The 23333-nt window shown below is 49.3% G+C and overlaps 1 protein-coding gene across 1 annotated transcript in view; it reads right to left on the bottom strand.

Moving 5' to 3' along the window:
• Positions 1–23333, bottom strand: part of LOC147666488 (SWI/SNF complex subunit SMARCC1-like) — a gene marked incomplete at its 3' end in the record, with an annotated part of 254856 nt that overhangs the window by 98038 nt on the left and 133485 nt on the right. The window contains exon 6 of the mRNA XM_086949046.1: positions 7399–7523. Coding sequence (XP_086805172.1) covers positions 7399–7523 — 125 coding nt within the window. The remainder of the gene's footprint in view (positions 1–7398; positions 7524–23333) is intronic.

Genomic DNA, 23333 nt, shown 5'->3' on the forward strand with positions numbered 1-23333 from the left:
AAAGTATTTTCGTAAGAGTTTTGTTGTGTGCTTAGTACCCTGTCCTCATAAAGAGTACAGGGCTGTTGTGATTTAAATAAATACACTGTTTATTTTCATAACACTTGTGTGGTGTCCTTTCACTTGGTATTCAAGGGGTATATGTGATGGTATAACAGCTGGCTTAACACGCCCTCTAGAGTTTAGCCCGAAGACTGCTCGTATCCACGCTACTAGGATAGCTGGTCTATAAGGTTGACTTACAACCAATCACCATAAGGGTTGTTTGGACTGATACATAGTGATCACTAGAATAGTGAACACTGAATATCAGGCCAACTTCTCACAAGGAGGGACTTGAAAGTACGGACTTGGATGGTGTTCTTTGAAGTCACTGCGGTGGCCATAGTAATTATTTTGTGTTTCCTTTCCTACGATGGGAAATCTGTTGAAGATGTCGTATTTAGAGTTGCCCCTAGAAAGGTTATAACTCTGGAGGGCTGTAAGTTTGACTTCTCGTGATTGAGTGTTGTGAGAAGTTGGCCTGATATATAATGTTCACTATTCTAGTGAGCACTTTGTATCAGTCCAAACAACCTTTATTGATGATTGGTTGTAAGTCAACCTTATAGACCAGCTATCCTAGTAGCATGGATACGAGCAGTCTTCGGGCTAAACTCTAGAGGGCGTGTTAAGCCAGCTGTTATACCATCACATATACCCCTTGAATACCAAGTGAAAGGACACCACACAAGTGTTATGAAAATAAACAGTGTATTTATTTAGATCACAACAGCCCTGTACTCTTTATGAGGACAGGGTACTAAGCACACAACAAAACTCTTACGAAAATACTTTAAGTTGCACAATTTACACAAATGCCCGGGGGGCACGAAAAACCATATACTACAAAAGTGGTATGCGAAATTACTAGCAGGTAAGTACTGGACTAATAGGCTTTGGAATCGCTAGGACTGGACTACTGAACCTTCAGATTACTAGCAGGAGGCCTAGGGGACTCGGGTGCAGAGTGTGCACTCTCACGCGGGATGCGGGACAAAGTCTATGGATACTAGTAATGACAAAGTTAGTGATATCAGACGAATCCGACTAGGTAGAGCTGAAACGAAAAAGGATCTGGACCCTTGGATAGTGAGGCTATGCTGGGGCACCGAAATGCCGAAGTTACCTAGCCCAGGGGCTGCGGCTGCATAGGTCTGGAAAGACGTCGGGAAGCCTCGTTGCAGTCTATGGAGCCTGAAAGAAGAAGTTGCTAGCAGGCGACCAGTGAAGAAGTTCGAAGTGATCCAAGCCTGGATCGGAGATGGAAGACACCTGTAAGCAGAAGGGACCAAGTTCTGAATTACTAGCCAGTGATTAGATGGGCACCAGGATGGCACCGGCTGAAGTCACCTCGACCAGGTGAGTGGGCTACGCTGGGCTCTGTAGTCTCACGGACCAGGAGGCGTTGTCGGCGACCAGGATGGAGGTGCGAGCTGTCCCACGATGGTTGCTGCTGTCGACGTCGCTGTACCCAGGATTGGGGCAACAAGTCTTGGCAAATTCAAGCCCACGCGGTGGACTCAAAATGGCGTCTGGAGTGGACCAGGAGGGTCCGGGGTGCTCCTCTTTTGGCGGGGAGCAAGGGCCAGTCTGGAGCAACCAGACCAGCAGTGTTGATGTCGTCGTCGGGAAGGCCACAAGCCAGCGGGCTAGTAGCCAGACAACGCGGTGAGCAGCAAAAAGCAGAAGGGCCCCACGCAGATCTGGTGGATGCTGGAGGGCTGAACTTCGGTGCTGGAGCTGCTCAGGGCTGGGGCTTCTCGGACCCCAAAGCACTCACACGAGGATCCCTCGGCGGTCGTGCTGGGCAAGCGTCGTGCAGTCTTGAAGATGGCCGGTCCCTCGAGGTCTCATCGCACCCACGGATCTCAGCTGAGCTGACGATGTGGGTAGAGGTCAGAGGTGCCAGGGAAGCCGGTTCTCATCGAGCTGGGCAGTCTTGTTCCGGAGGAGAGACTTACAGCAGACCGCGATGCTTGGATAGTGCCTGCGGATGCAGGGTGACTACTCCTTAGCCACAAGGGAGAAATCTTGAGAAGTCGTCGAGAGTTCCTTTCGTAGAAAGTAGTTTCAGGATTCAGAGATGATCTAATTTGGAAGGGGGCCCGCTCCTATCTTTATACTAGGAAAAGGGGCTGGCACGCGACTAGGTCCTGCCCATGGGTGGGACCAGGAAGGGGGGTGGTTACACCCCTCTCCCATGCCGGACTTTCCCCAGCTCAGGGGCTGGTGTGCCCCTGGAACTGGTTCTAGCCGGCAGATGCATAGTGAGCACCGGGGTGCCACTTGCAGTCACCTTCCTCTAAAGCCCTGCCTACCCAGGATACACAAAACCCTGTCTGGGATGGTGCTAGCACCGCCCCTGACAGGAAACCCTTTGTCCAAGCTCCCCTCGCTGGCAGGACTCCCAGCTGCAGGGGGTCAGACTTGTGTCTGTGGTGGCAGCATCCATTTTGTGATGCTGAGGCTTGAGTTAACTTTAACCGGGGTTCACAGTTACATACATGTTGTGTCCCTCTAGAAGGGTGGAATGCTAACCCCGTCGCCAGAATTGGCGAGGGGTTAGTATTCCAATTCGTATGACACCTTACTCGATATGTTTTGATAAAGCGATACCAAAGATAGCATATAACCGCGAGGATTATAATGCACTTAAGAGTATATGGTACGCGTTATCATGGAACAGCTATTAGGACTTGGTTCCGCAAGCTGCAAACGGGTTCAGCTCATGCCAGAGCACCATCTCACACGATTCCAAGCACTCTGCCTTCAGGACTGTCAAGGCCTGCCATAGGAGTGACTGATAGGAATCTGTGTGTCCATTTTAGGGTTAGATATAGGTATACTATATCTAAAGTAAAGGGTGATTACACCACCTTGCCCCAGCTGTCGTGCAGCCAGTTGTGTCAGATTTAGATGGCCAGCCAGGGGTGGCATAATACATGCTGCAGCCCCTGGTAGGGCCTGGGTACACCTATGCCCCGAGTTACAGGGTCTGATAAGGTGGCCCAGTACCAATTGGTAAATGCACCTAAGGTACACGTGTCAATTTAGTGAGAGAACAGCAAGGCCGTGGGTCTGATTAGCAGGTCCACAGCCAGAGAAGTCGTAAACCAGTGAAGCAACAAGCAAAAATCTGGGGTGATCATAGGATTGCAGACCCTACTCTCCTACAAGTGTCAGGCCCAGTTGTTTGAAAATATTGAGACAGGCGTTGGAAGACATTTGTGCGCCTGCCATCGATGGTGCTTTCACCAGCCAGCCGGCCAGGTAAGGTAAAACTTGGTGTCCCTGCTGACGTAGGAAAGCTGACACTGGAGAGAAGCACTTTGTGAAAACGTGAGGTGCCGATTTGAGGCCGAATGGGAGGACACAGAATTGGTAGTGCTGCCCTGCTACAGCGAATCTTAGGAATTTTTTGTGGCGCCTGTGTATTGGGATGTGGTAATATGCGTCTTGCAGGTCCAAAGACGTCATAAAGTCTCCTTCCTCTAGAGATCCTAAGATTTCCTGAAGGGTCACCATCTGAAACGATTGGCTCTTCAAGAATGAATTGAGTGCCCTGAGATCTAGTATGGACCTCCATTTCTTCCTTTTCTGTTGTATTAGAAAGAAGCTGGAATAAAACCCCTTCCCTTTTTGAGCTGATGGGACTCGCTCTATTGCTCCTTTCTTCAACATTGATGAAATTTCTTGAAGGTGTAATCGCAGGTGGCTGTGTTGAATCTTGCAAGGAGAAGTTATTGGGGGGATTGAACTGAATTCCAATGAGTGTCCGTATTGGATTCATTGGAGCACCCACCGATCCGTTGTTATTGATTTCCAAAAGTGGAGGAAGTGTGTGAGTTTGCCTCCAATTTTGAAAGAATGAGATGGTGTAGGGACTGGCTGTTGGAAACGGTCATTGGCGCCCGCCTGCTGGTTTCCTCTGGTTTCTTCCTCTGAAGTTAGATTTCCCATAGGAGATCTGGCGACCTTGCTGCTGTTGCTGTTGTTGGTATTGTGATCGGCCTTGATTATAGGCGTATGAGGATTTTCCTTGTTATGACCCTCTGTAAGAGGGCTGACCTCTACCCCTGTTCCCTCGAAAGGACTGGTTTTTGAACTGTAACGTGCCTAGAGCTCGTGCTGTGTCTGTATCTTTTTTGATTGCCTTTAGGGCCTCGTCTATTTTCTCACCGAATAGGTGCTGTCCGTCATAAGGCATGTCTAAATCTTTAGTTTGGATTTCTTGGCGGAAGGATGTTGCTTTGAGCCACCCTTGTCTCCGTAAGACTGCTGCACCTGCCAGTTGTCTGAAGCCTGTCATTGCGATATCTACAGCGCAATCGATGATCTCTGATGCTGACGTGTGTCCTTCCTTTAGGAGGGATTGAACTTCCTCCTTTGAGTCTCCAGGTATTTCTGTCAGGTATGGGACAATGTCTTCCCATAATTGCCTGTTGTATCTCCCTATTAGGGCAATGGCGTTAGCTATTTTGATAGTCATGGCTGACGTGGTTGAAAAACGTTTGCCTATGCTGTCTAATTTTCTGCCCTCCTTGTCTGATGGTGCGGACAGTGGAGAGGACGGATTTCTTTAATTCTTTTGAGCCGCTTGTGTGACTACAGAATCTGGTTTGGGATGCACATTAAGGCAGGTAGCTGCTGTTGCTGGTGCCTTATATTTTTTATCCAGTCTGGGTACCACTATAGAGACCGATGCTGGAGTTTGCATCAATTGCCGGCCTTGTTCCCATATGTGATCAATTATGGGAATTGATCTGGCTGTCTTTTTGATCAGATCTTTAAAATCATATAGGAAACAGTCTGTTTCTTGTGATTCTATAGTCATGTGGAATCTTGTGGCTGCTCTTTCCACCAAGTTGTGGAATCCGCCAATGTCCACTGGTGGGGATTCCGAAGTATGAGGTTCAGGTGTGGCCGGAGAATGAGCGATATAATCCTCATCATCTCTGTTATTGGACAGGTCATCCCGTACCTCCCCTTCTTCTGGTTCCTCGCCCTCGTCGTCTGAGGACTGAACATTATGAACCGCTTCTCTCTCCTGAGGGAGATCCAGAGGTTGTGGTCTTGTCTTTGGAGATGGTTGCGGTTTGGAGGATGCTGCTGGTGATTCTGGAAATCGTTTTTTGTAGTCTGTGATCAAGAATTGAAGATCTGAGACAATAGATACTGGGAGGCAAACCATAGGAGAGACCTGTTTTTGTACTTGTGTATGTACAGTCTCCTCCGTAAAAATGACATCATCTCCATCTTCATCTGTGCTCTGGCACCTTACAATAAGATCTGAAGGACTAGTAGCTTGCTCATACTGGTCATCTTCTGATTCATCACTCTGTAGGAGACAAGATGGGAGTAATTTTTGTACCCTGCTTGGGGACGTTAAATCTGGGGTAATCGGATTTTTATCCTTCCTCTTTGGCGGAATCAAATCTGATTTTTTCCATGGCGTCGACGATTCAAGTGTCGACAGTGAGGTCGTCGACGGTCCCTTCGTCGCCATTTCCTTAGTCGACGGTGTTGTCCTCGACGGTACCTTAGTCGTCGACGGTGCGGTCGTCGACGGTACCTTAGTCGTCGATGGTGCGGTCGTCGACGGTACCTTCGTCATCGACGTTGTGGTTGTCGACGGTGCCTTCGTCGTAGACAGCATGCTAGTCGTCGATATCTTCGGCGTCGACGAGGTCTTTGTCGACGATGTGCCATTCGTCATCGATGCAGGCGTCAACGGTTTCTGTTTTGTCATCGACGGTGTCGTCGTCGACAATGCAGTCGACGGAACTTTAAGCAACGTCGATTGCTTTTTTATAAGTGTAATCGATGACAGTGGCTTACCCGTCGTCGACGATTGAGTTATCGTTATCGTCGTCGACGAAGAGGCTGATGACGCCATCGTCATTGACACCATAGTCGTCGATGTGGAGACATAGGCTGTTTTTCTTGAAGAAAGAGTCCAACTAACTCGTTGTCGATGAGTGAGGTGGCTTTCTGAAGGTGGGAACCTCCTTTTCAGACGTGACGGATTGTAGCTCAGAAGACTTTGTGGTAGTCTTTTTAGGAGGGACGTCTGTAGGGCTAGGGGAAGCACCCCTTGGCCTCTTCAGGGATAGTTTTGATGACATGTTGCAGGATACTGTATACTGCTCTGACCAACTGTCACACTTCTGGGAATTGATGCCACAGTGTCCCGTCCTAAAGATATCTAGGAACTTTTACTTGCTTACTTGAGGTCCAGGGACACTGATGCTTTATAAACACTGACAACCCTCCTCGCTGTGCCGCAGTGCAGAGACAATACACATAACCTCCTCCCCTAAAACTGGATGGGGCCGCCCTGTCTTTCAGCCTTTACTCTGTAAACGTACCTTACTGTGCTGATGGTAAACATGACACAGACAATGGAGGGCTATTTATACTGGAGTGCATTACAAAATACCAATGTGATCCTATTAAATGTGTGTGGTTATGTGGCCCAGGATTCTGGTTTAATGCATAATGAAGTATGTACTTTCTCATCACTGTTTTTTTCTTTTACCTCTGTTGCTCCCCCTCTCTCTTCTTTCGTGTAATGTCATAAAATTTCAATAAAAATAAAAACATTGGCAAATGTAAGTACTGGACTACAAATACCTGCTTCTTAAGTGTGCTTCTTTTTAGGCACAAATGGCTGTGCCGTTACATGTGGGGGGAATAGAGACAATGGCCGAATTGGGGCGAATCACTGTTCCATACTAAATGCTCTAGCAGGTGTAATCAAAATATGAATGATAGCTGAACATACTAGTGGATGAAGTAGGCTGAAATGTATTGTTTTTTTAATTTTTTATTACATGAGGCTTTAACCAGCTAAAGCAGTGCCTGGGCCAGCCCAAAAAATCATAACAACAGGGATTGGGGGGAAAGGTATTAGCAATGGTGAACTCATATTTAAATAACAACAGTTTCTTCACCCCAAACAGTGAAATAACACAAGTTAATCAACCAAAACCAAACAGAATAAATCCCATCAATGATAAACTGTAGACTATTAATAGGCCACATTTGTTGAAGACTGATCTATGGCATTTCAGGGCAGGCCAGGAGGCAACAAATGTTAGACACTCTGTCAGAGGAAAGTTTAAACATTTAAAATCAGCATTGGTAGATACTTTTCCAGTTTCAAGGATGATGCTAAAAGATCCCTGATGAGGTGACTTTATGGCCGTGGAAAAGAAGGTCAGAAGTATCCAATCGTGGAAGCCTGGTCTATCTTGGACAACTTTGTAGAACACTTGCCCTTAAGTTTTATGTGTTAAAAGGATTTTAAGGGAGTGAAGGAGGCAAAGGATTTCACAGGAGCACAAGAACAGTTACCGTTTTTAGGAAGTACAACTTCTTCGATGTTGGGCACCGGTGTTGGATCCTCCATGTCCTTAGTAAGATCATCTTGCTCATCTTCTTCTTTAACCCCTCTTCTCTTTCCATAGAGCGCACCTTGACTGAATTGAGAAAATTTGATTTACTTGATTTTACACCTCTCCACATAATCACCAACCACAAACTTCTCTCCTCCCAACCTGCATCATACAATTATTTCTAGAACTAATGACACCAGGGGATACTGAATAACTGATTGAAAAAGACGCTGCAACCTTTCTTGGGGCCCTAGGGAGTCAGAGTTTAACGGTAGTATCTTGGTTGGGTAGTCATTTTCCACTGGTTTCCCAGAGCCACACTACTAATGTCCTTTAAAATGAACAAGCATTTGCAATGCAATAGGTCTCGCATTAGGAAAGTTTGAGCTATTGGTATTTTAAATGACAATTTTTTTGGTGTGTTGGTTTTGAAAATAGCGAAAGTAATAGCTTTGTCATTTACAATGCTAATAGTTATAACTTTCGCAAATGTGACACCTATAGCATTTGTAATGCAATATGTTTTGTATTTACGTGACTTACATGTATTGCTATTACAAACAATGGCTTTTATTTTTTTAAATAATTAATACTTAAATAAAAGTTTTTGTAATTCATAATGGTAATAGCTTAAACTTTTGTAAATAACGTTTGTGAAGATTACGTTCAGGTGTATGTTATTGTGTCGAAAATCCAAGAACAAAAGTGAAATATTAACATCTTTTTCTGACATTTGTAATAAAGTTTGAAACACAAGCAGCGAGTGAGATGCTGTGGTGGCCCAGAGTGATGCTGTGGTGGCCCCCCGAGTGATGCTGTGGTGGCCCCCCGAGTGATGCTGTGGTGGCCCCCCCGAGTGATGCTGTGGTGGCCCCCCCGAGTGATGCTGTGGTGGCCCCCCCGAGTGATGCTGTGGTGGCCCCCCCGAGTGATGCTGTGGTGGCCCCCCCGAGTGATGCTGTGGTGGCCCCCGAGTGATGCTGTGGTGGCCCCCCGAGTGATGCTGTGGTGGCCCCCCGAGTGATGCTGTGGTGGCCCCCCGAGTGATGCTGTGGTGGCCCCCCGAGAGATGCTGTGGTGGCCCCCCGAGTGATGCTGTGGTGGCCCCCCGAGTGATGCTGTGGTGGCCCCCCGAGTGATGCTGTGGTGGCCCCCCGAGTGATGCTGTGGTGGCCCCCCGAGTGATGCTGTGGTGGCCCCCCGAGTGATGCTGTGGTGGCCCCCCGAGTGATGCTGTGGTGGCCCCGAGTGATGCTGTGGTGGCCCCCCGAGTGATGCTGTGGTGGCCCCCCGAGTGATGCTGTGGTGGCCCCCCGAGTGATGCTGTGGTGGCCCCCCGAGTGATGCTGTGGTGGCCCCCCGAGTGATGCTGTGGTGGCCCCCCGAGTGATGCTGTGGTGGCCCCCCGAGTGATGCTGTGGTGGCCCCCCGAGTGATGCTGTGGTGGCCCCCCGAGTGATGCTGTGGTGGCCCCCCGAGTGATGCTGTGGTAGCCCCGAGTGATGCTGTGGTAGCCCCGAGTGATGCTGTGGTGGCCCGAGTGATGCTGTGGTGGCCCGAGTGATGCTGTGGTGGCCCCGAGTGATGCTGTGGTGGCCCCGAGTGATGCTGTGGTGGTCCCGAGTGATGCTGTGGTGGCCCGAGTGATTCCGTGGTGGTGCAGAGTGATTCCGTGGTGGTGCAGAGTGATTCCGTGGTGTTGCAGAGTGATTCCGTGGTGGTGCAGAGTGATGCTGTGGTGGTGCAGAGTGATGCTGTGGTGGTGCAGAGTGATGCTGTGGTGGTGCAGAGTGATGCTGTGGTGGTGCAGAGTGATGCTGTGGTGGCGCAGAGTGATGCTGTGGTGGTGCAGAGTGATGCTGTGGTGGTGCAGAGTGATGCTGTGGTGGCGCAGAGTGATGCTGTGGTGGCGCAGAGTGATGCTGTGGTGGCGCAGAATGATGCTGTGGTGGCGCAGAATGATTCCGTGGTGGTGCAGAGTGATTCCGTGGTGGTGCAGAGTGATTCCGTGGTGGTGCAGAGTGATTCCGTGGTGGGGCAGAGTGTTTTCGTGGTGGTGCAGAGTGTTTCCGTGGTGGTGCAGAGTGATTCCGTGGTGGTGCAGAGTGATTCCGTGGTGGTGCAGAGTGATTCCGTGGTGGTGCAGAGTGATTCCGTGGTGGTGCAGAGTGATTCCGTGGTGGTGCAGAGTGATTCCGTGGTGGCGCTGAGTGATGCTGTGGTGGCGCTGAGTGATGCTGTGGTGGCGCTGAGTGATGCTGTGGTGGCGCTGAGTGATGCTGTGGTGGCGCTGAGTGATGCTGTGGTGGCGCTGAGTGATGCTGTGGTGGCGCTGAGTGATGCTGTGGTGGCGCTGAGTGATGCTGTGGTGGCGCTGAGTGATGCTGTGGTGGCGCTGAGTGATGCTGTGGTGGCGCTGAGTGATGCTGTGGTGGCGCTGAGTGATGCTGTGGTGGCGCTGAGTGATGTTGGACCTGGGCCTCGCAGGCAGCCATTTCGTGGGGCTTTGCCAAGGAGTGGCAGGAGAAGCCACGACAGCAGTAAAACTTCAAACAAATTGTGCCTTCGAAGACTTTGATGCTGTCACGATGGTGCTTAAAATGTACAAGCAGGCATCAGGAAGTAATGATCGTAATGTTTTACAAACCATTTTTTTCCACTCAACAGGAAGAGCGTCCTAGAACTGCCTGTATAATCTGCAAGTGCTGCAAAGACGTAATGATGACAGAGTGTGAACGCGCTCTCTTATTATGCCCGCTATGACATTAATATATGAGGCTCCAATCTCCCGAGTACAATTACAGTGGGAAGGAGACAGGAATTTAAGAAGGAAGTCAGACTTTGAAAAAGCAAGGAAGACTGAAAGCAAGAGTTAGGACAGCGGTAGAGACAAAGAAACGAGATCGAGAGAGAAAGTGAGTGTTGTAGAACGGGAATAAAGGAAAGGGGGATATGGAGGCGGAAATAACGAAGATGAAGATGAAAAAAAGAGGAGAAATAGGAGGCAGAGACGAAGAGAGTGAAAGGGAGAAAGAACGCAAGCCAGTAAGACAAATTGAGAGAGTAAACATGCGATGCGTGCTCTGTGCTGGGGGAGGGGGAGGTCCATTAGCCTGTGAAACTCACGCCGGCAAGGAAGAAAAAACTAGAGAGAAGGGGGGATGTGATAAGCGTGAGACGAGAGACGGCCTGGCGGCCGTCAAAGTGATAGCCGTGGGCAGTGAATAAATTTGGGGAGGAGAAATGCCTGAGGCACAGCGCACGCTGGGGGATGCCTGTGGGAGGGAGGCTGGTGGCTTTGATGTGCACGCGCTTTTTAGGTCAATGCATTTGCGCATTGAGCTTGCTTTTCACGGGCACAGCATCAAATCGCCCGATGGTTAAGCTCTGGTTAAGCCCCAATATCTCGAGCAAGCTCAAGGCGCAAGCGCATTGGCAGGCTCGACCTAAAAAAAACAGTTTCTAATTTTTTAGCACTTGCCTCTCTCATGGTTGCATGGTGGTGAAGTGGCACCTTATTCAAGGAACTGGAAGTGGTAAGAGACCCACATACCGTGAAACAGTAAATAATGCTCTCTAACTTCAAAGTTCTGCCTGTGCTTAACTTTGGATAAAAAAACACGAACAGCCAAGATAAAAAAAAAAATTCAATCTACGATATACATAAAAGTACAGAAGCAGCTAGGTGCATGACTTATGTTATCCTGTGGTAGAATAAACAAGCATGCCTCCCTCTCCCTCGAAAAACTTTGTAACCCATAAACCGCCAGGGCTACAACAAAGATGACACCTAGCAATGGCCTCTGTTTTACTAGTGTTAGTCAGCAGAAACTGTGCTGGTAGTGGAATGGAAGGGGACTGGTGTAGACCATAAATAACACATGCAATGGCGGTCCACTCCAACATCAGAGCCTTAATATATATATTTTTTAGGTCGAGCCTGTCTATGCGCTTGAGCATTGAGCTTGCCAGAGATATTGGGGCTTAACCAGAGCTTAACCATCGGGCGATTTGATGCTGTGCCCGTGAAAAGCAAGCTCAATGTGCAAGCGCATTGACCTAAAAAGCGCGTGCACATCAAAGCCACCAGCCTCCCTCCCACAGGCATCCCCTAGCGTGCGCTGTGCCTCAAGCATTTCTCCTCCCCTAATTTATTCACTGCCCACGGCTTTCGCCATATGCTCCCCCACTCGCTCGCCATATGCTCCCCCACTCGCTTGCTGCCCTGCTCCCACCTCCCCCACCCAGCAAGCAACGCCAAGAGCTTGTCCTGCTTGTTTTTCCAGACCCGTTCATTCTCGCAGCCTCACTTACAAGACTTCTACGAGTGCCCGTTGTGAGAAGTTGGCCTGATATATAATGTTCACTATTCTAGTGAGCACTTTGTATCAGTCCAAACAACCCTTATGGTGATTGGTTGTAAGTCAACCTTATAGACCAGCTATCTAGTAGCGTGGATACGAGCAGTCTTCGGGCTAAACTCTAGAGGGCGTGTTAAACCAGCTGTTATACCATCACATATACCCCTTGAACACCAAGTGAAAAGACACCACACAAGTGTTATGAAAATAAACAGTGTATTTATTTAGATCACAACAGCCCTGTACTCTTTATGAGGACAGGGTACTAAGCACACAACAAAACTCTTACGAAAATACTTTAAGTTGCACAATTTACACAAATGCCCGAGGGGCACGAAAAACCATATACTATGAAAGTGGAATGCGAAATTACTAGCAGGTAAGTACTGTACTAATAGGCTTTGCAATCGCTAGGACTACGTTACTGAACCTTCAGATTACTAGTAGGAGGCCTAGGGGACTCGGGTGCAGAGTGTGCACTCTCACGCGGGATGCGGGACAAAGTCTATGGTAGCTAGATTTCACAAAGTTAGTGTTCTCGGGTGAACCCGACTAGGTAGATCGAAAACGACAGTGGATCCTGACCCTTGGATAGTGAGGCTATGCTGGGGCACCGCAATGCCGAAGTTACCTAGCCCAGGGGCTGCAGCTGTATAGGTCTCAAAAGACGTCAGGAATCCTCGTAGACGAACCAGGAGCCTGAAGAAAGAAGTTGCTGGCAGGCGACCAGTGAAGATTGTTCGAGTGATCCAAGCCTGGATCGAAGATGGATGACACCTGAAAGCAGAGGGGACCAAGTTCGTGACCACTAGCCAGTAGTCAGATGGCACCAGGAGGGCACCGGATGGTAGTCACCTCGACCAGGTGAGTGGGCGACGCTGGGCTCTGCAGTCTTATGGACCAGGAGGCATTGTCGGCGACCAGGATGGAGGTGCGAACTGTCCCACATTGGATGAAGCTGTCGACGTCGCTGGACCCAGGATTGGAGCAACAAGTCTTGGCAAATTCAAGCCCACGCGGTGGACCTAAAATGGCGTCTGGTGTGGACCAGGAGGGTCCGGGGTGCTCCTCTTTTGGAAGGGAGCAAGAGCCAGTCTGGAGCAACCAGACCAGCAGTGGTGATGTCGTCGGGCGTCGTTAGGAAGGCCACAAGCCAGCGGGCTAGTAGCCAAACAACGCGGTGAGCAGCAAAAAGCAGAAGGGCCCCACGCAGATCGTGGAGATGCTGGGAGGCTGGACTTCGGTGCTGGAGCTGCTCAGGGTCGGGGCTTCTCGGACCTCAAAGCACTCACCAGAGGATCCCTCGGCGGTCGTGCTGGATAGAAGTCGTGCAGTTCTGATGATGGCCGGTCCCACGAGGTCTCGTCGCACCTACGATTCTCAGCTTAGCTGTAGACGTAGGTAGAGGTCAGAGGTGCCAGGGAAGCCGGGCCTCGTTGTGCTGGTCGGTCGGATTCCTGAGGAAGGACGTGCAGCAAACCGCGGAGTTCTTAGATGGTGCCTGCGGATGCAGGGTGACTACTCCTTAGCCACAAGGGAGAAATCTTGAGAAGAAGTCGAGAGTTCCTTTCGTAGAAAGTAGTTTCTTGATTCAAAGATGATCTAATTTGGAAGGGTCCCCGCTCCTGCCTTTATCCTAAAGAAAGGGGTGGGTACGCGACTAGGTCCTGACCTAGGGGTGGGACCAGGAAGGGGGGTGGTTACACCCCTCTCCCATTCCGGACTATCCCCAGGCCAGGGGCTGGTGTGCCCCTGGAACTGGTTCTAGCCGGCAGATGCGTAGTGAGCACCGGGGTACCACTTGCAGTCACCTTCCTGTAAAGCCCTGCCTACCCAGGATACACAAAACCCTGTCTGGGATGGTGCTAGCACCGCCCCTGACAGGAAACCCTTTGTCCAAGCTCTCCTCGCTGGAAGGACTCCCAGCAGCAGGAGGTCAGACTCATGTCTGTGGTGGCAGCATCCATTTTGTGGAGCTGAGGCCTCAGTTAACTTTAACCGGGGTTCACAGTTACATACATGTCGTGTCCCTCTAGAAGGGTGGAATGCTAACCCCGTCGCCAGAATTGGTGAGGGGTTAGTATTCCAATTCGTATGACACCTTACTCGATATGTTTTGATAAAGCCATACCAGAGATAGCATTTAACCGCGAGGATTATAGTGCACTTAAGAGTATATGGTATGCGTTATCATGGAACAGCTATTAGGACTTGGTTCCGCAAGCTGCAAACGGGCTCAGCTCATGCCAGAGCACAATTTCACACGATTCCAAGCACTCTGCCTTCAGGATTGTCAAGGCCTGCCATAGGAGTGACTGATAGGAATCTGTGTGTCCAATATAGGGTTAGCTATAGGTATACTATATCTAAAGCAAAGGGTGATTACACCACCTTGCCCCAGCTGTCGTGCAGCCAGTTGTGTCAGATTTAGATGGCCATCCAGGGGTGGCATAATACATGCTTCAGCGCCTGGTAGGCCATGGGTACACCTATGCCCTGAGTTACAGGGTCTGATAAGGTGGCCCAGTCCCAATTGGAAATGTACCTAAGGTACATGGAATCCATTTTAGAGAGTGAGCGGTAGGCCTGGGGTCCTGATTGGCAGGGCCCCAGGTCAACTAAGTCGGAAAACCAGCAAAACACCAGGCAAAAAGTTGGGGGCAACCATAGTCAGGTATCCACCTTCCTACACCCGTGTTCTCTTCTGTCCTTCGCATAAATGCAGAGGCAGTCAATGGGCCGCAGCGTACATGGCGCTATGCTTTTCTCTAGTGGCCATAACCAATAAAAGCTGTTTTAGACCTAATTTACACTATTGCAATCAGATGGACGACACTTTCTAATATTTAATTACTCATACTGCACAGCTTAAAGATATGGGGGACAGATTTAAATGTTTATCTCCAATTATCAATTAACTCCAAAAACTATAGTGAAGATATACAACAAATTCATTTAAGTACAGCAACCTTTTCACCTTTTGTAACCGGCACTTGTGCTATAGTTATAATCAATCCATGGTTCCAATCCTTGGCAGTTATGGCCCACTGAAACTAATATTTCAGTTTGTAGGTTGCTGCTGCTTGTGTTTCAGATTATCTAGCTCAAAGATCACCCTATTCTCCGTATTGCACGTTTATCTTCTTTTTTAGAAACAAAATCGCACTGTTTTTCATTTGTAGGTCTACAGCTGAGTCGCTTCAAAACTTTAATAATGAAAGCATTTGACTATGTGTATGTTAATATATTGATGATTTGGTCAAATTAGGAAATCCCCAGGACTTCTTCACTGTATCGTCAAAGTTGGCATTTTGTTGGCCCCTGCTAATTACAAGCCACGCTGTAATGTTTCGCTCAGAAACCTCATATTATGGTAGTCGACTGACCTCTAGTGGCCACTATGGTTTCTGGATTTACTAATTGCTTCATAAAGAACAAGTTACTTACCTTCGGTAACGCTTTTTCTGGTAGATACTATATCTGCCTGTGGATTCCTCACCTTGTGAATATCCCCCTTGCGTCAGCAACGTTCGGAAATTTTCTTCGTAGCACGCCGTCGTGGGCGACGTCACAGGAGCACGGCATCGCGCGCGACTCCGTCTGACGTCACCGACCCCATATCAGGCCGGCGTGATGACGTCAGTTCCGCCCTTTTTTCCGTGCCTTCGAGGCACACGGACGGACCAACGATAGCAAATATGCAAATATACAATGTACACAGTACATATAGAACTAAATCAATACAAATGCATAAACCATATATACAGAAAGACCAGGTATAGCAGAGTGGACAACGGGGAGGCGGGTGGGTCAGTGAGGAATCCACAGGCAGATATAGTATCTACCAGAAAAAGCGTTACCGAAGGTAAGTAACTTGTTCTTCTGATAGATACATCTGCCGTGTGGATTCCTCACCTTGTGAATAGATTCCCACAGCAGTCCCCACTCCCGGAGGAGGGTGTCCACTCTGCTACACCAGGAAGTCTTGGAGGACAGAGCGCGCGAAGTGGCCATCCCTCCTCACCTCGGTATCCAAGCAGTAGTGCTTTGCGAAAGTGTGGAGGGAGGCCCAAGTCGCGGCCCTGCAAATATCCTCAACAGGTACACCCCTAGACAAAGCAGATGTTGCAGACTTTGCTCTAGTTGAATGAGCTCTAATACCCTCAGGAGGGTCCTTACCTGCAAGGGAGTAGCAGATCTTGATGCACAGGATTATCCACCTGGAAAGAGTGCGCTTGTGCACCGCTCTGCCCTTCTTGCAGCCAGCAAAGCCAACAAACAGCTGGTCGTCCATCCGGAAGTCCTTAGTCCTGTCCAGATAGAAGGACACCGCCCTCTTAGGGTCCAGGCGATGCAGTCTCTCTTCCTCCTTAGACGGGTGAGGGGGAGGATAGAAGGTAGGAAGGGTAATGGACTGCCCAAGATGAAAAGAAGTAACCACCTTAAGCAGAAAAGCAGCCCTGGTCCTAAGAACCATCCTTTCTGCATGAATGGTCAGGAATGGGGGTTTGGAACTTAGAGCTTGAAGCTCACTTACCCTCCTTGCCGAGGTGATTGCAACGAGGAAGATAGTTTTAAAAGAGAGAAGCCTCAATGGACACTTGTGCCAGGGTTCGAAGGGAGAACCCATTAAAAAGGTCAGCACAAGATTCAAATCCCATTGAGGAACCACAAAAGGGGTAGGAGGAAACCTATTCATGAGACCCCTCAAGAATCTCAAAACCACCGGAGATTTAAAGAGAGAAGGCTGATCCGGCAAACAAAGAAACGCCGATAAGGCCGAAAGATAACCCTTGACCGTGGCCACAGCCAAACCTTGCTGTGCTAGATAAAGGGCAAATTGTAAAATATTAGACAAATGAGCCTTCAAAGGGTCAATATCCCTCTCCCTGCACCAAGAAACAAATTTTGACCACCTATAGGAGTAAATGGACTTAGTGGTGTCACGCCTGGCAGAGAGAATGACATCCACCACCTCGTGAGGGAGAGAAAAAGAACTCAAGTTGCCCCGTTCAATCTCCAGGCATGAAGGTGTAATGTCTGGAGGTGGGGGTGTAGAACCTGCCCCTCCAACTGAGAGAGGAGGTCTGCCCTGTGAGGGAGACGGAGCGGCGGGTGAGAGGATAGGTGGAGTAGGTCCGAATACCACACCCTTCTTGGCCAATCCGGAGCAACCAATATGACTTGGGCCCGGTCTTGACGAATCTTCCTCAGAACCCGAGGAATCAAAGGTATGGGGGGAAACGCGTAAAGGAGTCGATCTCCCCAACTCAACTGAAACGCGTCCCCCAATGCTCCTTGCATCGGATACTGGAGACTGCAGAATGAAAGGCAGTGAGCATTCTCGCGAGTGGCAAATAGATCCACCCGAGGAGTCCCCCACATCCGAAAGATGTCGTGAACAACCTCCGGGTGAAGCCTCCACTCGTGGTCGGCAGAGAACTGCCGACTGAGACTGTCTGCACGCACTTTCAGAACTCCGGCCAGATGATTTGCCACCAGACAAATCTGATGGTCCTGAACCCAGGACCAGAGACGCAGAGCCTCTCTGCAGAGAGACTGCGACCCTACTCCTCCCTGCTTGTTGATGTACCACATCGCAGTCGTGTTGTCCGTTAGGACCTGGACCGAACGACAGCGAAGGGAAGGGAGGAAGGCCTTGAGCGCCAAACGTATCGCCCTCAATTCCAGAAGGTTGATGTGAAACAACCTTTCTTCCGGAGACCAAAGACCCTTGACCTCCAGGTCTCCCAGATGAGCACCCCAACCCGAGAGTGGATGCATCCGATATCACTGTGGCCACTGATGGGGGTAGCTGAAAAGGCTTTCCTTGTGACAGATTGCCTTCCACGCCCCACCAAGACAGATCCGCCGCAGCTTCCCTGGAGATCCTCACTGACTCCCTGAGATCTCCGTTGTGCTGATACCACTGCCTGCGGAGGCACCACTGGAGCGCCCTCATGTGCCAGCGTGCATGACTGACCAACAGAATGCAAGAAGCCATCAGACCGAGCAGGCGAAGGACCTTCAGGACTGGAACAACCGCTCCATTGAAGAATAAAGGAATCATTTCCTGAATGTCGCGAATCCTTTGAGGTGGAGGGAATGCACGACATACAGAAGTGTCCAGTACCGCACCTATGAACAGGTTGCGCTGGGAGGGCACCAGGTGAGATTTGGGTACGTTTATCGAAAAACCCAACCTGTGTAACAACTGAGTTGTCTCCTGCAGATGATGGAGCACCATCTCCGGCGACTCTGCTTTGATCAGCCAGTCGTCTAGATAAGGGAATACAGGAATCCCCGACCTTCTGAGATGCGCAGCCACCACTGCCATCACCTTGGTGAAAACTCGAGGCGCAGTAGTAAGTCCAAACGGGAGGACCGCAAACTGGTAGTGCTGCGATCCCACCGTAAAACGGAGATACTTCCTGTGCGACTTCAGGATTGGGATGTGAAAATACGCATCCTGCAAGTCGATCGACACCATCCAGTCTTCTTCCATCAGCGCCAGAAGAACCTGAGCAAGAGTGAGCATTTTGAACTTCTCCTGTTTGAGATAGAGGTTCAAAATCCTGAGATCCAGGATTGGCCGGAGCCTGCCATCCTTCTTGGGAATCAAGAAATACCGGGAGTAGCACCCTTGACCCCTTTCCTGCTCTGGAACCACCTCTATTGCACCCTTTCGAAACAGTGCCAGGACTTCCTCCTGCAGGCGAAGCAGGTGGTCCTCCGAACAATAACCTTGGCAAGGAGGGTAATTGGGAGGGAACTCCTGAAAAGGAAGTGCATACCCATTCTCTACGAGATTGAGAACCCAAAGATCTGATGTAACCGATTCCCAATCTCGTAGAAAGTGAGTAAGCCGACCCCCTACTGGCCCTACATGATCCAGAATGGTGGAACTAGGGCTGCTTTGCTGATGCGGGTGGGGGTTGGGCATTATTGGAGGAAGTGGAGGAAGAGGAGACTTGACGTCCACGTCCACGACCCCTCTGTCTACCTCTATAGGACTTATATAGAGGGTTCTGCTGCTGCTGCTGTTGTTGGCCCTGCTTGAAGGGACGAAAAGAAGATTTACCAAATCCCTTGAATTTTCTAGCCGTAGACCCTCTCATCTGCAGACCCAACGATCTCGCAGTGGCACGGCTGTCTTTAAACCTTTCCAAGGCCACATCAGCCTTCTTACCAAAAAGGCCAGTTCCTTCAAAGGGTAAGTCCAGCAAAGTAGATTGTACATCCGCTGAGAAATCAGATGACTTTAACCATGCGGCTCTCCTGGTTGCAATGGATGAGCCCATAATTCTGGCAACAGAATCCACAGTGTCCATGCCGCTTTGAATGACCATGCGGGCCGCAGCCTGAGTGTCAGATCACTTCATTAAAGTTTTTCTTATCCTCCTCAGGAATTTTAGAAGACAATTGCTTCACTGAGTCCATCAGCGCGTGCACATATCTACCTAAAAGACAAGTAGCATTTGATGACTTTAGAGCCATGCTCCCAGAAGAGAAAGTCTTCTTCGCAGCCTGATCCAATTTCTTAGACTCTTTGTCAGCTGGTACTTGAGGGAAAGAGCCTGCAGCCCTATTAGAGCAAGCCGCCTGAACCACAAGACTTTCCGGAGATGGATGCGTAGAAAGAAAAGCAGGGTCATCAGGAGCCACCCTATAGCGCCTTGCAATTACCCTTGAAACTGCAGGAGCAGACAACGGCCTCTTCCAAATCTCCTTAATTGGATCTGACAAGGCATCAGTAAACGGCAGAGTTGGCTCCACAATCGAAGAAGGAGAATGCAGGACCTCTGTGAGAATGTTGGGCTTGTACTCCACTGTGGGCAGCTTTAAGCTAAGAAGGTCAGCAGCCTTCCTAATAACCACGTGATAAGGAGCCACGTCCCTTGATGGTGCATCAGAAGTCGAAGGCAAACCCCACTCGGGAGAGAGTTCCAGACCACTAGCATCCCGAAGCTCATCGAAGTCATCATCATGATCAGGAAGCTCGCCTTCCTCCACATCTGAACTCTCATCATCCTTTTGCTCGAGAAGACGCTGAGCCCTTCGCCTCGACCACTCCATTCGAATCGAAGTCGACGGATCCGGTAACGACTCCGACGGAGCCGGTTCCGACGTCGAACGAGGAACCGGAGCAGGAGGACGAGAAACATGAACAGGTGTGGTACCTCGATCTCGACTGCGAGGTCGATCCGGAGTCGGCGAAGCCGCATGCGGAGTCGAAGACCTCGGTGGAGCCGTACCGAGCCAAGGTGAAAGAGGCGCCGGCATGAAAGGCATAAATGGAGCAGGGGCATACGACTGAGGAATACCCAGATTGTATGATAACGGACCCATGGGGCCACCAGGCGCTCCAGTGGGGTACATTGCCCTAGAATAAACTCCAAACATCGCATTGAGAAAATGCGAGGGATCCTGTCCAGGACCAGGAAAGGAAGGGTACGGACCTACCGGATGTTGCAATGGAGGCCGACCCGACACATCCTCACCCTGACCTTCTGGATTCACAGGAGTCTCCGCCGAAGCCGGTTCTTGAGTCACCTCCTCTTCTTCATGCTCCGAGGAAACCGGCTCCGGGTCTGGCTCCGGCGCCGGAGAACCTACTCTTGACAAAGCAGGTGAAGGAGAGACAAAGTCCTTACGATGTTTGTGAGACCTCTTCTTCAAGTCAGAGGAATCCTTCCCCGAATGATGTCTCGAACTGTGCTTCCTCCTCTTATGCTTTCTCCTCGAAGAGCTCGAAGCATGTCCGGAAGCCGACTTAGATCTAGACCTAGATCTATCTCTGGACTTCGACTTCGCTTTAGACCTCGAGTCCTCTCCAGACCTCGAACCCGCTCTGGACCTCGAAGCCGATCCCGACCTCGACCGAGACCTTTGCTTCGACTTCGACCTCCGTGACGTAGATCTCGAAAGTCGCCCAGAGTCTTTTTTCACCTTCGCCAAAAGCAACTTTGCTTCACGCTCCCGAAGCGCCTTCGGATTCATCTTAAAACAGGACTCGCAGTTCTTGACGTCGTGACTCGAACCAAGACACCACAGACAATCCTTATGTGGGTCAGTGATAGACATCATGCGGGCACAAGACCTACATGGCTTAAAGCCTGTTTTCCTCGACGACATCTCCGGAGAAGAACAAGGTCGTAAGAGAGAAACAGTGACAATTTTCAACAGAAAGATACTAGGTATCGCTGAAGATCCCGAAAACCGTTAGCATCGGAGACGCGGAAAAAAAGGGAACTGACGTCATCACGCCGGCGTGGGCCTGATATGGGGTCGGTGACGTCAGACGGAGTCGCGCGCGATGCCGTGCTCCTGTGACGTCGCCCACGACGGCGTGCTACGTAGAAAATTTCCGAACGTTGCTGACGCAAGGGGGATATTCACAAGGTGAGGAATCCACACGGCAGATGTATCTATCAGAAACCAGAATCAATGCAATCAATGTGGATAGTATGCTTTCAAACGATCATGTCAGGAAACCTTTTACTTTTCGGTGAAAGGCTTTTTAATCTATATTTTATAGTTTAAAGTTTCTAAGTATGCTGCTTGTGCCGTGTTTCAAAGTTAAACTTGTAGGCCCATTAGTGCAGTGCAGTTTTGAGTATATGGTCTTCTCCTCTCACATCTCCCAAATACAGAGTCAATCATCTTGCACCTCCTGCATAGGTCTAACATTTCCCTTGCTGGAGCAACACACCGCACCCTGATGCCGATGGTGGCCTGTAAGTGGCTTCTTACTTTTTCCATTAACCATCGTAGGAGTGTCATAGCTCGATCATCGATAGCTAACCCCTTACATCTGGCGTCATGATGCCACCGCATTGTAAAATAATCTTGAGCATATTATATTTTTTACCAATATCAGGTTTTTGCACTCGCTTTGTTTTGTCAAAGTAAAATACGCTACAGCCGGGAAATTCTAGATGTCATTTTCTCTCACACACTCGCTCGCTCACACACACACTCGCTCGCTCATACACACACTCGCGCTCTCACACACACACACACACACACACACACACTCTCACACACACACACACACACACACTCTCTCTCACACACACACTCTTTCTCTCTCACAATCTCTCACTTACACACTGTACACAACATTTGGACAGTTAATGTAGCTCGTAATAATTGGGAGCTGCAGACTTACACATATTGAGTTATGCTTCAAAGTGCTTATCTGCTCACATATTCTAGCTTGATCTCACTCATGGCACGAATATGAGATTTGGCAACACTTTTTTAATCACTCTGAGCACGCACTATAGTTTACCTTGACTTGATGTAATTTCACGTTCTTCATGGGCAGCTGCCCAGTGCTAAACAATGCTGACAGTGCATGGCAAAGTCGTGCTGTCTGAACAAACATATTTTTGGCGACGTTAACCTGTGACCATGGCAGTATCGTAGCACCCAAATATTCAAAAGAACTTATGTATAGTGAATGGCATGCTGGTCTACCCAATAACTTATAAAAGGTGATTTTAATGAGCGCCCCTCTCTTGGATCAAGTGCCCATATGCTAAGCCATCCTAGTAAAGCAATCGGCACAACGTTTTAGAGCAATGTATATGTACATCAGATGGTATGTGTGCTGTCCAACACCCCTTTAGTGATCTTTCACCTCATCATTCTGCATCTCCACGCCAACCCTTCTTTCACCCTTCTTCTCAACCTCTATCTATCCTCCTTATTACCTTCCCACAGCATCACTAAGCACCACTCAGCGCCACAGCACCCCTCAGCGCCACAGCACCCCTCAGCGCCACAGCACCCCTCAGCGCCACAGCACCCCTCAGCGCCACAGCACCCCTCAGCGCCACAGCACCCCTCAGCGCCACAGCACCCCTCAGCGCCACAACACCCCTCAGCGCCACAACACCCCTCAGCGCCACAACACCCCTCAGCGCCACAACACCCCTCAGCGCCACAACACCCCTCAGCGCCACAACACCACTCAGCGCCACAACACCACTCAGCGCCACAACACCACTCAGCGCCACAACACCACTCAGCGCCACAACACCACTCAGCACCACTGAAGGCCACAGCACCACTCAGCACCACTGAAGGCCACAGCACCACTCAGCACCACTGCAGGCCACAGCATCACTCAGCACCACTGCAGGCCACAGCATCACTCAGCACCACTGAAGGCCACAGCATCACTCTGTGCAACCATTCAACAACAACTGGTTCTAATATGTTCTCTCAATGTTTCAAGGTTTATTACAAATGTCACCAAAAGATGTTAATATTTCACTGCCGTTCTTGGATTTTCATCACAATAAAATACACTGAACATAATCTTCCCAAAAGTTATTTACAAAAGTTTAAGCTATTTCCATTATAAATTACTAAAACTTTTATTAAAGTATTAATTATCAAAAAAATAAAAGCCATTGTTATTTGTAATATTAATACATCTAAGTCATGTAAATACAACACATATTGCATTACAAATGCTATAGGTGTCACGTTTTCAAAAGTTAAAACTATTGGCATTGTAAAT

Source organism: Lissotriton vulgaris, unplaced genomic scaffold, assembly GCF_964263255.1.
Source record: "Lissotriton vulgaris unplaced genomic scaffold, aLisVul1.2 SCAFFOLD_3084, whole genome shotgun sequence".
Classification (NCBI taxonomy): domain Eukaryota; kingdom Metazoa; phylum Chordata; class Amphibia; order Caudata; family Salamandridae; genus Lissotriton; species Lissotriton vulgaris.